The following is an 18708-nucleotide window of genomic DNA, read 5'->3' as shown; positions in this document are numbered from 1 at the left end:
CAGTGGGCCCAAGGGCCCCAAAGCAGTTGGGGAACGGCTGCTGTGGGAAATGGCCTCTGAGTCAGCTAGCGCCAAAAGGAGTCAGGCAGAGGGACAACTGCTCCGAACTTGAACAGTACCATGTTTTATTCTGTGCACATGGGTAGGACTGAAGGATTTTGTACCAGAGGAATAATCCCAGCCTTTTTTCTTCGCTTTTATCTTTCCTTCTCCTACTTAACAATCTTTAGAGTTTTTCTAAAGAAGCAATAGCTCTATTCATATATACCCTCATTTCCAACCAAAACAAAAAAAGAAAAAGAAAAAAAGAAATAAAAGAAAAATACAAAGCAGGTAAATGTGTGTTTTACACACACACATACACTCACACATAATACCTTATGTCTAGTCAATCCTGGATTATTTTGTTAAATTTCTGAGGAAAAATGGCCACAAGAATATATATATAAAGAAAAGTGTAAAATCATAGACAATGCATTATAATACATTCTAATGTTGAAACAGCTTTTATACATCTGGCTTAAAGTTACAGAATACTCTATTATTTTACCTGGCGCCTTTCTAATCATTTCAGTTAAAATATTTACCTTAAATTTTGTGATCATACATTACATTTTTTTAAAATGGTTGTCAGAAAAATAGAAGAATTTCTTACACTTTTAAAATGCAATAATCTTTGATTTGTTTTTTTTTTTCATAGGTAACTAGTTGTGCTTGGGTACCTGACAGTTGCCAGTTGTTTACTGGGAGCAAATGTGGTGTCATCACAGCCTACACAAACAGATTTACAAGCAGCACGGTAGGTTCTGGACTCACTTCATGGATAAGTTTGGATTTCCATGTCAGTAAGGGCAAGAAAACCTTTATAAAACGTAATTCATTTTGTATGATTAATTTTTAATATAAGTATTTTGTACACTAATGTTTCCTTTTGTGTTCACTCTTAAAATATGAAAGGTCACATAGGCAACACTGTAAGTTTTGGTTTATAAGAATCATGAAAAACATTGAAAATAAATATAAAAGTCTTGTTTCTTGATTTCAGATACAGATAGTATTTTGAGTTATGACCTGTTTTTTTTGCTTTGGTTTTTTGTTACATTTTGGTGCTTGTCTGGATTCTTCAGTTCTGACTTGAATGCCTAGGACTGAAACATAAGATTCTTTCATTTCTAGAACCCTTCAGTGTTCAACATTTCTATAATTAAATGACAGCAAAATCCAAGTAATCTGTGTCTTGATTCTACCATTTACTAAAAAAAAAATTTTTTTGTTTTATTTTAGCCATTCACTAACTTCCATGATCTGCGAGTTAAATCATAAAGTAGCATAGTAAAGTGAGGAAGACATTGTGCAATGCTTCTTTTCATTTATTGTTCTTCCTTTCTTCAGTCAGCCACCTGTGGTGCAGTTTAGGGTGATAACTCAGTAATTACCATTCTAATCTAGAACTTTTTCTGAGCTTTTTTTTCTATTATAATTTTCTCTGTTATATTTATTAAATATATTTTACTGGGTGAAACCTGTATTCCTAGCATAGGATAATTGTAAGGTCCTTCCTTTTCCATCCATTACCTTTTAAACCTTTCTTTGCTAAAGTTCTGTGTCATGTTACCTCAGGTATAAATGTGACCATAATAATATTGCCGTCTCAGAGCCGAATTGGCAGGAGGCAGGCATATGCAAATTTTTGCCGAACAGTGAAGTGTGTGCTCTAAGAAAGGTTCATACTGAGGTTACAGGAGCACAGAAGAGGGAAGAACCAGATATCAGGGAGCTTGAAAAGTTATACTTGAGTTGGCTCTTAAAGGATCATTTTATGTATTTACTAAGTGGAACAAAGAATGAAGAACATTTCAGAGAGAGGGAACAGCTTTCAAAATGGCAAGGAATCCAAGGCATTGGAATGTTTGGGGATGGCAAATACTTTTATGTGACCAGAGTATAGCATGGAGGATTGGCAAAAACAGGGTAGGAAAAGTAGATTGATCCAATAGTAAGTTTCTTACAGTATGCAATAAAAGGAACGCCAAGGTGTCTAAGCAGAAAAGTATCCTAACTTTTAGAATATCTCCTTTCTTCCCCTTCTTACTCCCAAAGGCCTAAAATGGATTTTAATTTTAGAACATCTCTGATATTCACTGCTGCCATTCCCTTTCATCTGAGCTCATCCTTCTGTTTCCTTTTTTTCCTACAAATAGGTCCTAATCGCTGCTGCTAAGCCAGTTATCTGCTTGTGTACTCAGGTCATTTTGCACCATGACATGGACACCTTTTTAAAACTGCCTTCATCTTTTGCTTTTTATGTTCTCTTGCTAATTTTTCCCAATGCTTTGAACAGCATTCTTAGTTTTCCTCAATTCTGATCTCCCTGCAATTGAAAGTTTTAATTGTGCACTAACACAATGTGCAGTAGAAGTTTGAAAAAAAAGCTGTTGGTATAGGAGTAATTGTGCACAGCATAGCTTTGATTATACCAGATCAAGGGTGCAGCTATTGTGATTTGGATAGAGTGAGACACAGGCTTCTTTTAGTTTTGAAGTCATGGTAGGCTTGTGGAGATGTCTGTTGCTTATCTTTCCTCAGACATATATTTGCCTGAAAGCAGACTTTACAGCTGACTTTTAGAAGCTTTATTTTTCTTCTAAGTATTAGGTAATCAAGTCATGAGATTAACCGTTATTATATAAACAGGGTCAAGAAGGAACCTTCGCTGTGTGGTTTTGTCAGTTTGATGTGAGAGATTACTTGGATTTATGTAGATGTTGTTGTCGTTATTGTAGTTGATAGTGCTTCTTCTCAGGAACGTCTCACTGTTTGGACATCCCTAAAGCCAAACTAAAGTTGGGGACAGTGGGAGGCACCTCCTGTCCACTCATTTCTGTTCTACAGCTTTCCCAACCCACTAACTGCTATGGTTTTAAAGTAGTCATTCTCCTCTGAGTCAGCTTTAACGCAGTCAGTAGAAAGGCCCCAAAAGTGCCATGTTGAATGTGGCCAAAATAATTGTTTGAAAATCTTTTCTAGGGGCTCGTATATAATACCTTCCTTAGCTAGTAAAGCATATCTAACTTTGAGTGAGATCTAGGGGATCTGTTGAAACTCCAAGATAAAGTCTTCTAAAACGCATTCTGGGTAACTGTGAATGAGTTGACTTGTTACCTGGGATTCTTATCTATAAGCCATTTAAGTGTTAAAGAATAATGTCTTCTGAAAATGAGAACTGATTTTAAAATAGTTACTCTTCAGTCATTCTTTCACTAATTAAATAGTATCACCACATTATCTTCATGTAAGTGAACACCTACATTTCTAGTCTCTAAATTGGTGGTGATAGAAGAATATGCAAGAGATTATCCAAGGTTGTATCGGTTCATTCAAGTACAATTTTAAAAAGGAGGCCAGCACAAGATTCTTGTTCTACCCTCTAGAAATTATTTTCTGATCCTTCAATGAAATGTGTAAGTAACACTAACTTTTGCAATCATTTTAAAGTACAGATTGTATAAAATTATCAACAACCACTACAGGGGCCATATATTTTGTTTACCCCATAAATAATCACATTCAGAGTAAAATGTGGAGACTAGGTCAATAAATCATAGTCTTATGTTCTATCTAACATGCTCTTTAATAAATGTGAATGATAGTGGTCAGTAGGAGAAAAGTCTAAAACAGGAAAATCTTTGCCTTAGAAACAGACTTTTAACTTATCAAATAGAACACTAATCTTATTTTAGTTTTGATGTTGAGTCACTGATGCCTGTAATCAATGAATTAGAGGCATTTACTTCCTTTAAAAATTGGACTCTAAAGAACAACAATGTAGATGTGAACAAAATCAAATAGAACTTCTAGAAATAAAATAATAAAAAAATAGCTGATGTTTCTCAACTGCTTACTTTGTTTCAGGCATTATTCTAAGCTTTTTACATATTCAAATGTATAATTCATATTTGATATAAGCTTTATTGTTATCCTCATTTTCAGATAAGAATATTGAAACATAGATAAAGGAACTTGCCCAAGTCATACAGCTGCTTAGTTGTAATGGCCTAAGGTTGAATAGCAGATTACACAAATAATGAGCTGGAAGCCAGACCTGGAAAAAAAAAAAAATTATATAGACTGTAACAGAGAAAGATAAAGAGAAAAAATGAAAGGAGAAAGGGTATGAAAGGTAGAATGAGCAGGTCCAACTTATTACTAACAGTTATAAAAAGACAGAATGAGAGAAAGGCAGAACTTGAAGAGACAATGACTGAGAATTTTCCATAATTAAAACATGAATTTTGGATTAACACATCACAATGATTCCCTGGCAAGATAAATGGAAATGAGTCAAACCTCTTTTCTCCAGATGTCCCCATTTCCGTTATCCCAATTCAGCCCTTCACCGTGTCCTGCCTGGGTGACTGCATTGGTCTTCCAACTGGCAACCTTGCCTCCGGTGGCATCCCCTTTTAAATGTTTCTCCTTGCAGGCTGTAGAGCCGTCTTCCTGAAATGCTGATTCGATCATATTACTCTCCAGCTTAAAAAAATTTTAATGACCCCTCATTAGGGGGGTAAAATCCATTTTGCTCGGCATCACACACCATGCCTCTAATGATCTAACTGTCTGCCTCACCACCCTCAACTCTTCCTGCTGCCTACTTCCCATCCATGTATATCTGCTTGCCACTTTCCCTCATGTCTTCTTTCCTTTACACATACTGCTTTCTTAGTCTAGAATACCCTTTGACAACCTTTTTTCTTTGCCTGAATAAATTCTGCTAGTTCTTCAAACCTCAGTTCATACGCCGTCTCCCCGGGGAATCCTCCCTTTATTCTTTCTCCCCAGTCTAATGAAGTGACTTGTCTGTAGGTCCTGAGGTAGTCTGCATAGATCCTCTCCTGGAAAGAAAGGACTGTATCTTTTATCTCTGTATACGCAACTCGTATTTCAGGGTCAGGCAGTTAGTACTAATGAATGAATGAATTGCATCTCAGATCATTCCTTTATATAACGTGCAAATCATTCATTTGTCCTTATTAAAAATGTCTATGATCATGGCCAACATAGAAAGTCTGGGAGGAAATGTCCTGTTTCTTAAAATGTCATTTGAAATAACCCTCCCCTTAAACAATTAAGACTGGATTAAAAAAAAAAAAAGGTTTTAAAAGCATCAAAGAGTTGACAAGTTAGCAAGGAGTTACGAGGCCAGAGAGGTAAATAATCAGAGAGGCTGCTTTAGCCCGAGGTCTCTGTCAATCTTGGAATTTTGACACTGTCCTTGGCCAGCTTCTTGTGGGAGGAATAGAAAACAATACCTAGGGACCAGATATGCTGGGGAGTCCCACAGGAGACTTTCCTCCAAAAAGCTGGGTCCCTAAGGGGCTGCACCCTCAGAATGAGGGCAAATCAAATGAGGACCAAGCCTTGCATGGAATTACAGCCTGTTTTGAAATTACTTGGCTTGTCCGGGATCCTCAAGAGTGGCCTTTGGTTTAAGGTTGTCCTAGACTGGAATAGTAGTCCAGTCATATGACAGAAACAAGGAAGATACTTAGATTCCAGTCCTCAAATGGAGGAATTCCTACAAATAAATTTTTAAATGTAATGACAAAAAGGCAAAGAAAACCAGGCATACAAAATTTACAGACAGAGAAATGAGTTAGTAAATATATTAAAAAGTTAAAACTTGGTTATAATAAAGGAAATGTAATTTAAAGCAACTTTGATTATCATTTAAAACTTACAAAACTTTCAAATATTTAGAATTGGGGCAGGGGAGTGGTCATAAATTCCAGTGCTGCAGAGCTCAGACAGAGATGGAAAATGATTGAATTGTGCCTTCTGGAAGACAGTAAGAGGTGATGAGCAGGCCAGCCTCTCACATTTGCAGGGCCCAGGATGAGAATGCAAACAGAGACCCATATACCATATATCTAAATATTTTAAAGTTATAAATTAACGTAGCTACTTAATAAAATATGTTTTAACCTCCTGCTTTGATAAATACATAGTGACCCAGAAGGCTAAGTTTGGATTTAGAATTGTTGGGAGTCCTTGGAGAGTCTCATCGGAACATGGCCAACACAGTACGAGGTGGCCTCTGGCCCATGGCTTGCTCCTCTTTTCTTCCCACCCCAGGCTCTGTCCTACCCCTTTGTTCCACCTTGGTTTAGGGTTCTACACACTGCAGTGTGACCTGCCCTTGGGAAGACAAAGCCTTGGAAGAGGCCCATGTAGCTCTGGAAAGGACTTGGGACCTTTTGGTTGGGCCCAGAGACCCAAGCCCAAGACAGTGGCCCATGTTAAAGGCCAATCTGGTCATTGTGATTGAATGCAGTTGAAGATCACATGCCCTATCTAAAGAGGCAACTGCTGTACACCCCTAGCCAGTTGTTCCAGGGAAGAGTGTGAGCCTGCTATTGCCTGGCTTTTGATTCTTTAAGTAGAAAATATGTATTTTTACGTGAATAAAACATTGTCCAGACTCTACAGCAAGTAATATAGATGAGCTACAGCAGTGCATCAACACAGGTAGGTGTCAAATAAAAGGGTGAACAAAAAGGCAAGATGCAGAAGATACATAAAGAATGACAGCATATATATAAAGTTTAAAAGCATGAAAAACGTTAGTATATGTTGTTTATAGTACAGCAACCTTTTGTAGGATTATAAAACTTCCATGGGAAACATAAATATAAAATTCAGGATAGTGATAACATCTAAGGAGATAAGGGAAATAGGATTCCGTATTACACATACCTAAACTGTATGTGTAACATTTGAGTTTTCATTATTTAAAAAAAAAAAAAACTAATAATGCAAAATAACTGGGTGGGCAGTATCTAGGTGTTTATTATACTATTATTTCTACTTTTCTATATTGTTTTAAGTGGAAGTATTTTAAAAATTTATAATAATAAACAGCTAGCCTAATGAAGAAAAAAAGAATCAAACCCCATGTGGACATCTGGTATCTGTGAGGCAGTGTGAACCTCAGACCAGCAGTTTGCAACCTTTATTTGGAAAATAAATCTGCAACTGCTGACTAGTAATGATGGTTGTTACTGCATTTCACCTTTGGTGGCATCATGAATTGGTATAACTCCTTTGAAAAGTATAGTCAAGAACTATAAAATTATTAATATTCACTGAACCAATAATAAGATTCTGGAATTTTATCCTGAAGAAATAATTCAGAGAAGGAACAGAGCTTTTCTACATGAAGTACTTAACTATGGCATTATCTATAATTAAAAAAAAAAAAAATGGAAACAATTTTAAATATTCTCAATAAAGGATGCTCAAGTAAAGTATAGTATACTAACTGTAGAATATTATAACACCATTTAAGATAATTTTGAAGACAGTGTAGAAAATGGATAATGTTTATGGGAGAATGTGTATGGCAGTATTACTCTATAAAAATACATGTGTATTTGTACAAAGGCTGAACAAGAATATACAAAAATAAAGAGCATATTATTGAAGTTATGGGAAATTTAAAAAATTTTTAAATGTTTTACTCTTTAAAAAATTTAACTGAATTGGAGTGGTTTGAAAAATATGTTTGAGAAGAATGTTTGAGTACCTGTTTTTTTTTGTTTGTTTGTTTTTGAGATACTGTAGTCTCTAGGATACTTTTGGCAAGATTTTTATCTCATACATTATTTAATTTTTGTCTAACTTTAGCCATCAGAGATAGAAATGGAGTCTCAGATACATCTCTACGGGCATACAGAAGAGATAACCAGTTTATTTGTTTGCAAACCATACAGTATAATGATAAGTGTGAGCAGCGATGGAACCTGCATCATATGGGATTTAAACAGGTACAGAAGAAAGTCTCCAACTGAAATATAACTATTTTTATTGTTTCAGTTTTTACTGTGTAAAATAGAAGCATAAGAATAATATCTTTATATTTTCATAATCTTAAGCATGAAATGCAAACTTTACCTTTGTAATCTTATTGGAGTCAAAAAATCAATTAGGAAAACATATATGCCTTATGAATAATAGGTATATATACTGAGGAAAAAATTATAAAATAAGAGAATATAGTTATGCTTAATGATCATTTACAAATTCATGTCTTTTGTCTTTCAGGTTGTGCTATGTACAAAGTCTGGCAGGACACAAAAGCCCTGTCACGGCTGTCTCTGCCAGTGAAACAACAGGTGATATTGCTACTGTGTGTGATTCAGGTGAGTATCGCCCAAAAAAAAGCACAGGGGCATTGCTTTCACAGTTCCTTAAGCCAACTAATTAGGTGATAGGTTGAGTTGTTGGATTCTGTTCTCTAAGGTCCCTGTCAGATTTAAATACTTTGGTAACAGCATGTATGTATATTAAAATACAGTAAGGTCCAAGATTGAGTTCTTCAATTTAGGCATCAACTTATGCAGAAGTTCGTATTGTCATAATTTAACGGTTTTCCTGATATATGTAAAGTTGCATTGGAGCACGTGTAAGTTAATAAAATTATTACATAATTATCTTCATTTTCTTGGTTTTTGTTTTTCTATTCTTTTTTTCTGTTTCTTTTTAACTATTAACTTTATTACCTTCCTCATGATTAATTGAAAAGTAGCAGCAGATGACTAATTTTGAAAATATGTCTTTCCATTCGTTCCTAAGAGAAGACAGTAGTATTGAATAATAAATGGAGGTATAATTTGCCTTTAAAATTACATGATAAAATTTATCTTCTAAACAAAGATTTTGGTTTTACATTATACTTTTTCAATATACATGTTTTAAAATATGCATCAAGAAGGAAAGAACAGTTGGAAAATTAATGAATATTTTATTTGCATTTCTGTTGTTAAGGATCATGAAATTGAAATGATACTTTGAAAAATTTTTCGCTTCTTACCCCCTACTCAGTATAGAATTCTTTGATACTTCCATAGCAGGTAGTCCCCATCCTTTGATACATCTTGGGTTTTTTGTTTTTGTTGTTGCTTTTGTTTTTTTTTTACAAAACATTTATTCACTCTTGTTTTTGCTTTTGTTTTTTTACAAAACATTTATTCATTCTTGTATTCAAGAAAAGTGATGCCTTAAGTCATGATTAAAGATTTCATATGTGAAAAGTATTTGCCAATCTTAGCCCCCAGTCATAAAATAATGTCATGAAAACATTTTTATTTCCTAATGACCATAACCAAGAGGAAAAGTCTTAAACAGTTGACTTTGAAAATAGACATGTGAACAGATGATTGATAACTTTAGTAATTGTTCTTCCTTGATTTGTACATTAGCAGTTTTTAGTGTGTTACCTGGAGAGGTATGCTAGGAGAATAATATAATGATCATTTAAATAGAGTTCTCTACTTTCTTGTTTTGGCAACATTTGCAAGTTATGACTGATCCTGAGGGAGCTGATTTTATAAAGTTAATTACTTTCCTGCTGTCAGTAGTGATTTATATCTACGATATTATATCAGTTAGTCATATGGGAACAAAAAACAAAATTACTTTTGCTGCAATTGCTAACTCACTAGTAGAGTGTTCAGGTGTCCCTAGGTAAGTACACAGGGTAATAGAATAATAGGTAGAACTTTTCTTCCAATTGGAGGAAGAAGGCCCTCTCAAGCTTTTTAAGGCTCTTGGCACATATATAAATGAAGTCATAAAGCGCATTTGGCATATTGAGAACATAATAAAAATAAGTGTTTTTCAAAGAGAGGCCAAACATATGTTCAATGGCCTGGGCTAAGATGTTCCTATTCTTATAGACTGAGAAGGAAAGAAAATTATCAGATTTAGCCTACCAAAAATCTTGACCCTTTAAATGGGTGCCATCCTTAAAATCAAAACTGAATTTTTTTTTTTGAAAAAAATTGTATTAGGAGCTGAAGTTTCATTGGCAAACTCATTCCTCCTGATCATAATTTCCCAGTTCATATTACTGGATGTGGTTTTTATGGTGATAAGATCTGAAATTTATTAAACTGTGAAAATGCTATAATAAATAGCTGCTGTTCTGTTGTATTTTTTAAGCTATTCTACCACCGGATAAAAATATATGCCTTGAACGAGGGTGAGACATCCATAGCCAGATCCTGTGTTGCCAGTGGTATTATATTGCCAGTGACATTATGAAGTTAATACAGTATGCCAAGATTCTTAGATTCAGGGAAGGGGGTGGTTATCCAGTTCATTTTAATTTCCATGAGGATGTATAGGGAGAATAGAGATTTTGTTTTTTGAGGAATGCCCAACTTGCTGACTTTTTGTTGCTGTGTTAAATTTTAAGATAAAAGCAATCTGATATTGGGTAAGGGTCTCAGTTTTCGGTATTTATAATCTTAGGTAGGTAAGCAGTTATTTGTTTTTGTTGTACCCGAGTTGCTGAGTGATCTGCTAGGATAGTTCTTTGACTATTGAGTTCCATACCATACTTCAGAGAGTACAGGACCACATTTAGATTTTTTATTTTGGAAGTTTAATCCATGACATAGCTATGGGTTACAACGACCAACTCCTACATCAGTATCTTTTATGCATATGTATTTAGTGGCTTTAACAAACCTAATCATACTAATACTCATCTGATTAGTTAATCTTTTTAAAAAAATATTTTATCAGTTATTAAATTCAAAGGGTGAAATGTAGCCTACACATAGAAAAGAAGAGTCCATTGTTTACAATTATAATTTTTAGCATACTGAGTCTCCTGCATCTTGATGCTTTAGTTAGATAATATCTCCTAATAAATATTCCTCAATGGGGAGTTTTAGTAGAACATTGGGCATTTTCATCTGTGATGTTTGAAGGTCTTTGGCAAATCTTTAAATACAGAAGTATTTCCAATATTTTTTTCCTATAAAATATGAGATATTTTCATTGTCTTAATAACAGAGAGAAATTCTCTACTTTTATGGTAGTTCTGATGGAAAGATAAAATTAAGTTTGGTGAAACTGTGTCATCCAAACTTTTTCATACATCTTAACATCTTTATCAGCATGAGAATAGTTCTCCAAAGAAGGCTGGGCACATCATCACAAGGCCCCAAACCACCCCAAATAGCATGGCAAGCTATTGCCTCCTCCACCCCCTGCAAAACTACAAAAAATTTGGCTACTCAAAGGTCTTTCAAATGAAAAAGAAAATTAGCTTAATAAAGTATTGTTTAAGAAAATTAGCTTAATAAAGTACTGTTTAATAAGATTTGGTCTTAGATAGTTTGAAGAATTTTCTTTTTTTAAAAAATTAGTTTAGTTTTGTTTTTTTACATCTTTTATTGTGAAATATATATACAGAAAAGTGATAACTTTCAAAGTACGATTTAACAAGTAATTATAGAGCAAATTTCAAAGAATGTTATGGGTTACAGTTCCACAATTTCTGATATATCCCTATTGTGAAATATAACATACATATAGACATGTAATAACTTTCAAAGTATAATTTAACAGGTAGCTATAGAGCAAATTTCAAAGCATGTTATATGTTACAAGTCTCCCATGTCAGTTATTTCCTTCTAGCTGTTTTACTACCCAGAAACTAACAAAGAAATTATTTATATAAAGATTCAGTGTTTGTAATCCTTTGTTAAATCCTATCTTGTCTGTTGCTACTCCTCCCTCTCGTTTGATCACTGTCTCAGTCTTCAAGAATATCTGGGCAGTGACTACCTAACTTGTTCGTATTGAAAAGGGGTGTCGACATTATGGGGAAGGGGGCTGCATCTGGTTGATGTTTTTGGAGAGGTTGTTGCCTCTGTGTTTTGGGATTTATCTAGCATAGAACACTCTGGGGTATTTAAGCTTCTGAAAAGTAAATTTAGTGAGTGAAACTTTTATAAAGTCTGAGATAGGGACCTAGGTATTCTTCAGTATTTTGGGGACTACTGCTGGTTAGGGCTTGGCATACTGTGGGCATTTGGCACATCTAGCTGGAGCTTGCATAAGAGTAACCTCCAGGATAGCCCCTCAACTATTTGAAATCTCTTAGCCATTGAAACCTTATTTTGTTACCTTTCTTTTCTCCCTTTTGGTGAAGAAGGCATTCTCAATCCCTCAGTGCCAGGGCTAGGCTCATTCCTGGGAGTTGTGTCCCATAAGAATTAGTTTTTAACACAGCTAATTGCAGGTGACTGAGCTTGTACCTCGACTTACCAGGCCTGGGCCAGGGGACCTGATCACCCCCTGGGGAGGGTAGTAGGTACGGGCGTGAGTGCCCTCTGCAGCCCCCCCGAGCCTGGGGAGCGAGGTCAAGGCAGCTCCCTTTTCCTCACCCAAAATGCCACTGGCAGGGGAGGCTTGCCGGAGGAAACCGCCTTTCTCCCAACTGCCCTTTCCCCACTTCCTTATCTTACCCACTCACTCCCTGGTGCCAAGGCCACTCCTGCCACCGCCAGCGCGCATGCACCGTGGCCAGAACAACCCCCGCCCCGCTGCAACGGCTCCGGCGTTCTCTCAGAACCAATCCTAGCCCCTATCCCTTCAGTATTGCCATTTAAGGCTGCTTCACCTCCTTTCCAGCCCTGCCCTTCTTACCAGCCTATATAACCTGTAATCACCCCTGAATAAATCTCTTTGGCGCATACTCCTACTGGATGAAGAGTGTCTTGTCCTTATCGCCGCCCTCCACACCTTGCACGCCTCCCGCCGAGGACCCGGCCAAGTCCTCCGCCTCGCCCTCGCCTCCAGGAAAGAGCCCCCGCCGCCGGTACCCTTTAAGCAGCCCCGAGAGCTGAGGGCTCAGCTACCGGCCGCCCCTCCCCCTAGAAGCAGTAACCGCGACCGCAACTGGTGCCCCGTGTGAGGAAGCGTCTCCACACAACAGTTCGGCAGGTCGCCCGCTCGCCCGGACGCCTCTCCAGCTTCCCGTTTCCTCGCCTGCAAGCTCTCATCTTAGGACCCTGCCTCATCCGCAAAATTGTCCAGCTTGTAAGAAAACAAACGGATGCCATTTTTTCCTCGTTCATGCAAATCCAGTATCAGCGACTCGCCACCTCTGACGCCCCCCACTCCAAGATGACAACCAACCCTCCGCGACCTCAACGCCACCGGTCGACTCGCCAACCGCGAGGCCCTTCTCAATCACCTGAACATCGCTCTCACCTCGAGTTCCAGCTTCTCTGAACCCCTGAACTTTAAACCCCTCACCTTCACCCAGCCCGCTGCAGCGAAGCCATTATCAAGCGCCCGGGCACCACACCAACACTGAGCTCCAGCCTCGCTGAGCCACCGTCAACCCCTTTTTCCCTTCCCTGACCTCCCCCTTCCCTCACCCTTAGCGGGCCTCTCCGGTAAAGCCTCTTCCTCTAATTAGAAAAGAAAGGGGAATTGCGGGTGACTGAGCTTGTACCTCGACTTACCAGGCCTGGGCCAGGGGACCTGATCACCCCCTGGGGAGGGCAGTAGGTACGGGCGTGAGTGCCCTCTGCAGCCCCCCCGAGCCTGGGGAGCGAGGTCAAGGCAGCTCCCTTTTCCTCACCCAAAATGCCACTGGCAGGGGAGGCTTGCCGGAGGAAACCGCCTTTCTCCCAACTGCCCTTTCCCCACTTCCTTATCTTACCCACTCACTCCCTGGTGCCAAGGCCACTCCTGCCACCGCCAGCGCGCATGCACCGTGGCCAGAACAACCCCCGCCCCGCTGCAACGGCTCCGGCGTTCTCTCAGAACCAATCCTAGCCCCTATCCCTTCAGTATTGCCATTTAAGGCTGCTTCACCTCCTTTCCAGCCCTGCCCTTCTTACCAGCCTATATAACCTGTAATCACCCCTGAATAAATCTCTTTGGCGCATACTCCTACTGGATGAAGAGTGTCTTGTCCTTATCGCCGCCCTCCACACCTTGCACGCCTCCCGCCGAGGACCCGGCCAAGTCCTCCGCCTCGCCCTCGCCTCCGGGAAAGAGCCCCCGCCGCCGGTACCCTTTAAGCAGCCCCGAGAGCTGAGGGCTCAGCTACCGGCCGCCCCTCCCCCTAGAAGCAGTAACCGCGACCGCAGTTTTTGGAGAGGTTGTTGCCTCTGTGTTTTGGGATTTATCTAGCATAGAACACTCTGGGGTATTTAAGCTTCTGAAAAGTAAATTTAGTGAGTGAAACTTTTATAAAGTCTGAGATAGGGACCTAGGTATTCTTCAGTATTTTGGGGACTACTGCTGGTTAGGGCTTGGCATACTGTGGGCATTTGGCACATCTAGCTGGAGCTTGCATAAGAGTAACCTCCAGGATAGCCCCTCAACTATTTGAAATCTCTTAGCCATTGAAACCTTATTTTGTTACCTTTCTTTTCTCCCTTTTGGTGAAGAAGGCATTCTCAATCCCTCAGTGCCAGGGCTAGGCTCATTCCTGGGAGTTGTGTCCCATAAGAATTAGTTTTTAACACAGCTAATTTTTACTACAACTTTTCATTTATTTTCCTTCAAAAATCACATTAGTCACTTCTTACAGACAGTTTCATAGACTATTTTCTGCTTTCTGTGAAGACTGTTTAGCTTTCCAGGTGTCTGTATAGTACAGATTTAGCAGTTCATATGCTGAACTACCATAATCATACAAAGATTAATGATTAATTTACCTTGTTGCTTTACAGTTTAGATGACTTTTCCGTTTTTTGTTTTTTTTTTTTTTTTTTTGTATTTCACTAGTCGTGGTCTTTAGATAAATATGCAAACTCAGTGTGACATAATGTAGTAATTTCACTTATACAGTCTAGAGTCATGGATTGCCCATAAACTTTGTCACTAAAACAAAAGCACTTGGTCCAAAGGGACGTGAGTGGGCTCTGGGATGCTCCCACTCTGAGGATCTGTGGGATTTATGATTTTGTTGTTTTAGCTGGTGGTGGCAGTGACCTCAGACTCTGGACAGTGAATGGTGACCTCGTTGGACACGTCCACTGCAGGGAGATCATTTGTTCTGTTTCTTTCTCTAACCAACCTGAGGGAATATCTATCAATGTGATTGCTGGGGGATTAGAAAATGGAATTGTAAGGTAAGAGGAACTTTCATTTTCTCTGTTTGCTTTCATTTATAAGGACATGGCAGCTTCAGAAATTAGTTTTTAATATCTAGGCATTTTACTATTTAATATTTAGAGATTTAAAATCACCTACAGATGTAGGTTGTTCAGTTCCTTTTTTTATGTAGTAAAGATCACTTTAATGCAGTTTTGAAATTTTATATAGTTTGCTAACTATAAAAGATAAGCAATATAACATATACAAAGTTAAATGTTCCCTTGCTCCCACCCCACCCCTTACAATTTCCAGGAGGTAACTACTATTGCTTTTTTATTATGTTTCCTTCCAGATGATTTTTAAAAAATAAATATATAGGATATTTTTAGTAAGGGTAATTGTAGTTTGTATAATTAGATAATGACTTTTTTTCCCTCTAGGTTATGGAGCACATGGGATTTAAAGCCTGTGAGGGAAATTACATTTCCTAAATCAAATAAGCCTATTGTAAGGTAAAATCTTTCCCTGCCTTTACTCTTCATCATGTATTTTGTGACTATGTTTTTGTTAAAGAGATATTTAGACACACAAACCTAAAGAAATATATGATTGAAATTATCATTATAAAAGGCCAACCATTTACTGAACACTAGGTTGTTCAATGACGTGGTGCCAAGAAAGAGGCATAGTCCTCATCTTCTTGGAACTTAAAATCTGAGTCAGGAACTTGTCATCTAATTGAAAGATGTGCCAGTATAATGCCCAGGTTAGGCGTCCTGGCTTGTAGAAGCTAATTTTTTTCCTCCACATTTGAAAATACCGTAATGTGATTGATAGCTGCAGGAGTGTGCTTGAAAAGATCAATAAACAACTAGTTACCATTTGCTTAGTTAACAATTTGACTTTAAAAATTCTATTGGAAGTGATTACAATTCTACTTTAATAAAATAAATTTGTTTCAGTGTACTAAATGTAAATTAATGAACTGAAATTATTTATTAATGTTACATCTTTACTCTTTCCTTTTTCAGGGAAATAAAATATCCCCATAAAATAATTATCATTTATTTATATAAAGAGAAAACATAGTACTGTTAAGTTTTCTTAAGTTTCCTTCACCCAAGTATTTGTTGTCTAGGTAATAAAGCATAAACAAAAAAGAATAAAATATGCAAAGAAAATTTACATATTGATCTTTTTCATCCTGATTTTATGCTAATTAGAATGAGTTTCACAAACTTCTCAGCAGTGATTAAACTATATTAGAATTACAATGTAAGTCAGTGAGTTGTAGGTGATAATTTTGTCTGTCTCCTCCAGTGAAGATATCTTAACTTCTTTATACTAACTTCTGTATGATCACCATATGCTAGAACAATTTTAAGAGCTATAATGTACAAACTGGAATTTTTTACAGCCTTACATTTTCCTGTGATGGCCACCATTTGTACACAGCAAACAGTGACGGAACCGTGATTGCCTGGTGTCGGAAGGACCAGCAGCGCTTGAAACAGCCGATGTTCTATTCCTTCCTCAGCAGCTATGCAGCAGGGTGAATGTGAGAGATCTGCATTGCTCAGAGCACTTTAACTCCAACCTAGAGTTTTAGATTATTGAACCTGAAGAAATGGATGACTAAACAAACCATCAGAATAATGATAAAATCTGTTCATCTGCACAAAATTCTGAAGCCACACAAGGTCCTGAAGGAAAGTTTTGTTCTAAGAGAGTGATAATTGGGAGGATTATGTCACTGGTCGCTGACCAACAAGCTCCAAGTCTTGCTTTGTAAATTTAAAATCATGTTCTTAAAGTTTTTCCCCACAAAGGAATTCTAAAGAAAAGATTAGGGTCTCACCCCCTTTTTTTAATGATTCAAAAAGGGTCAGTAGACTTCAAATTGGTTAGCTAATTATTTCTATAAAATACTCTTAAAAATATGTTACATTGAAAGAGTTTTCTGCCCTAAGATAAATCTCCCCACCCCAAAAAGAAAGGAAAGAAAAAAAGAAGAGGTAAAGAATTCAGGACTCAATAACTGCTTTCTTTGAGAAGCAAATTATTCAGTAGGTGCCTCTGCACCAAGCATCTTATAGAACATCTGAATACTAAAAATAAACTACTAATGAATGTCAGTGTTGGCAGTTTTTGCCAGTTGCTGCCTTAGCTCAAAGTAGAACCAGAATTTTTTGACAGCCACAAACAAGAATGCAGATATCTTTGATTTCAGACACATTCTGTTTCTTCATAAAAGTCTTACTTAAAATCCATAACACTAGATATTGAATATCCCTAGTTGACTCACTACGCTTTAAACAAAATGACTTTTTTTCAATATTTGCCATTTACAGAGCATTGAATACTTAACAAATTGCAATAGAAAGCCTCCACTATGTAAAAACTTTGCACAGATATTAACAATACAGTCTTGATAAGGCACTTAATCTAATGTACAAGAAGAGTTTTCTTCCCCAAAAAAGAATTATAAAAGCAAAAGAGACAGCTTACTTTGTTTTAAACAGGAGGCAGAATAATTCTTTTAGGAAACAATTTCTACTCTGTTTCTACTAACCTATATTACCTGAGAATGCCAGGAACCATAGAAAAATCTTAAGTGTGTGCCATAGGAAACTTACACACTATACAGACAGAATTTCTAAAAATCTTGGAATAGTCTCTCTACCATGATATTATGGCTATGTTTTTTCTTGGGGTGCTGTTTTATTGGCTTTGGAAACTGTAAAATAAGCTCAGTAATATGTTACCATGGGATAAAAATGTGTATTCTTGTCGAAGAATAATTTGAGCGTTATGGAAATTTAAGTCATATGGTGTTTACAGAACTACTTTTGTAATTTCCAGACTTTCTAAAACATTCTGCTTTAAACAATTCCAAATTCTCTGCTGACAAAATAGATACAAGAGGAAGCAAATGACCAAGTATGCTTTAACTTTAAATTGCATACATGTGTAAGGATATTAACAGGCTGGATTTTGGTCATTAGTACACACCAGGTATTAATTCTGAGGTCCAAATAGATGCAGAGATAAGAGCATTCCTATTCACGTTGAAGTGATTTGCTTTCTTTTAAAAAAAAAATTGCAGCTTTTGTCTAGCTTTCATTTTTTTGACTGAGAACTTTAAATTAATCCCCTTTGGAATAGGGATGCTACTCAGTCTTTTTTTTTTTTAAGGCCGAATTTCATCATTTATCTGAAGAGAAAATATGCAAAATAACTGATCTTGTTAAGAGTGCAATATTATATTTTTATGTAAAAATAAAAATTAATTTTGGGGGATTATTTATTCAGCACGAAACCTAGTACGTACATGTTTGAAGCAATTTCATAATGTGCATGTTGTAACAAATATTTCTGTAAATTATCACAAGCTCTGTTATCTTTGTATACACTGCCGCTTCAATTTGGGAATAAATTTCATAAAAATAGATTTAAAGACCTATTCTTTACCCAATTTCAGTATTTTGACCAGATCTCAAGTAGGTGGCTTTTTAAAAAAAAAACCATGTATGTTCTCTCTTTAGCTCCACTATAAATATTACTAGGAAAGGATAACTTTCATTTCTTAATTATGTTTTTGGTGCTAACATTTTAGTTTTCAATCTTTACAACCTTTAGGTGGAGTTTAGACAGAGTTTCAAGATCAAACCACCATTTTAAAGAAAACATTGCTCCCACCCAACCCACCCACACTAGCCGATTTTTAATGAGCCTCTACTGTGTACCAGCACTATGCTGAGCATATAGTGTTACACAAAATATACTTCTTTC

At 37.0% G+C, this 18708-nt stretch overlaps 1 protein-coding gene across 4 annotated transcripts in view; it reads left to right on the top strand.

Annotated features, from left to right (window-relative positions):
• Nucleotides 1-18367, top strand: part of LYST (lysosomal trafficking regulator) — a 237139-nt gene extending 218772 nt beyond the window's left edge. For 3 of the 4 annotated variants that reach the window (XM_037821569.1, XM_037821587.1, XM_037821577.1), the window contains exons 49-54: nt 701-799; nt 7687-7826; nt 8104-8201; nt 14795-14951; nt 15357-15428; nt 16334-18367. In XM_037821569.1, coding sequence (XP_037677497.1) covers nt 701-799; nt 7687-7826; nt 8104-8201; nt 14795-14951; nt 15357-15428; nt 16334-16472 — 705 coding nt within the window. In that variant the 3' untranslated portion in view covers nt 16473-18367. The remainder of the gene's footprint in view (nt 1-700; nt 800-7686; nt 7827-8103; nt 8202-14794; nt 14952-15356; nt 15429-16333) is intronic. The other variant, XM_037821594.1, reaches the window with a different exon arrangement.
• The last annotated feature ends 341 nt before the right edge of the window (nt 18368-18708 follow it).

The sequence above is a fragment of the Choloepus didactylus genome, chromosome 2 (genome assembly GCF_015220235.1).
Source record: "Choloepus didactylus isolate mChoDid1 chromosome 2, mChoDid1.pri, whole genome shotgun sequence".
NCBI classification, from domain to species: domain Eukaryota; kingdom Metazoa; phylum Chordata; class Mammalia; order Pilosa; family Megalonychidae; genus Choloepus; species Choloepus didactylus.
Note: the sequence above shows the minus strand (reverse complement) of the source record. Positions and strands in the feature narration are given on the sequence as shown.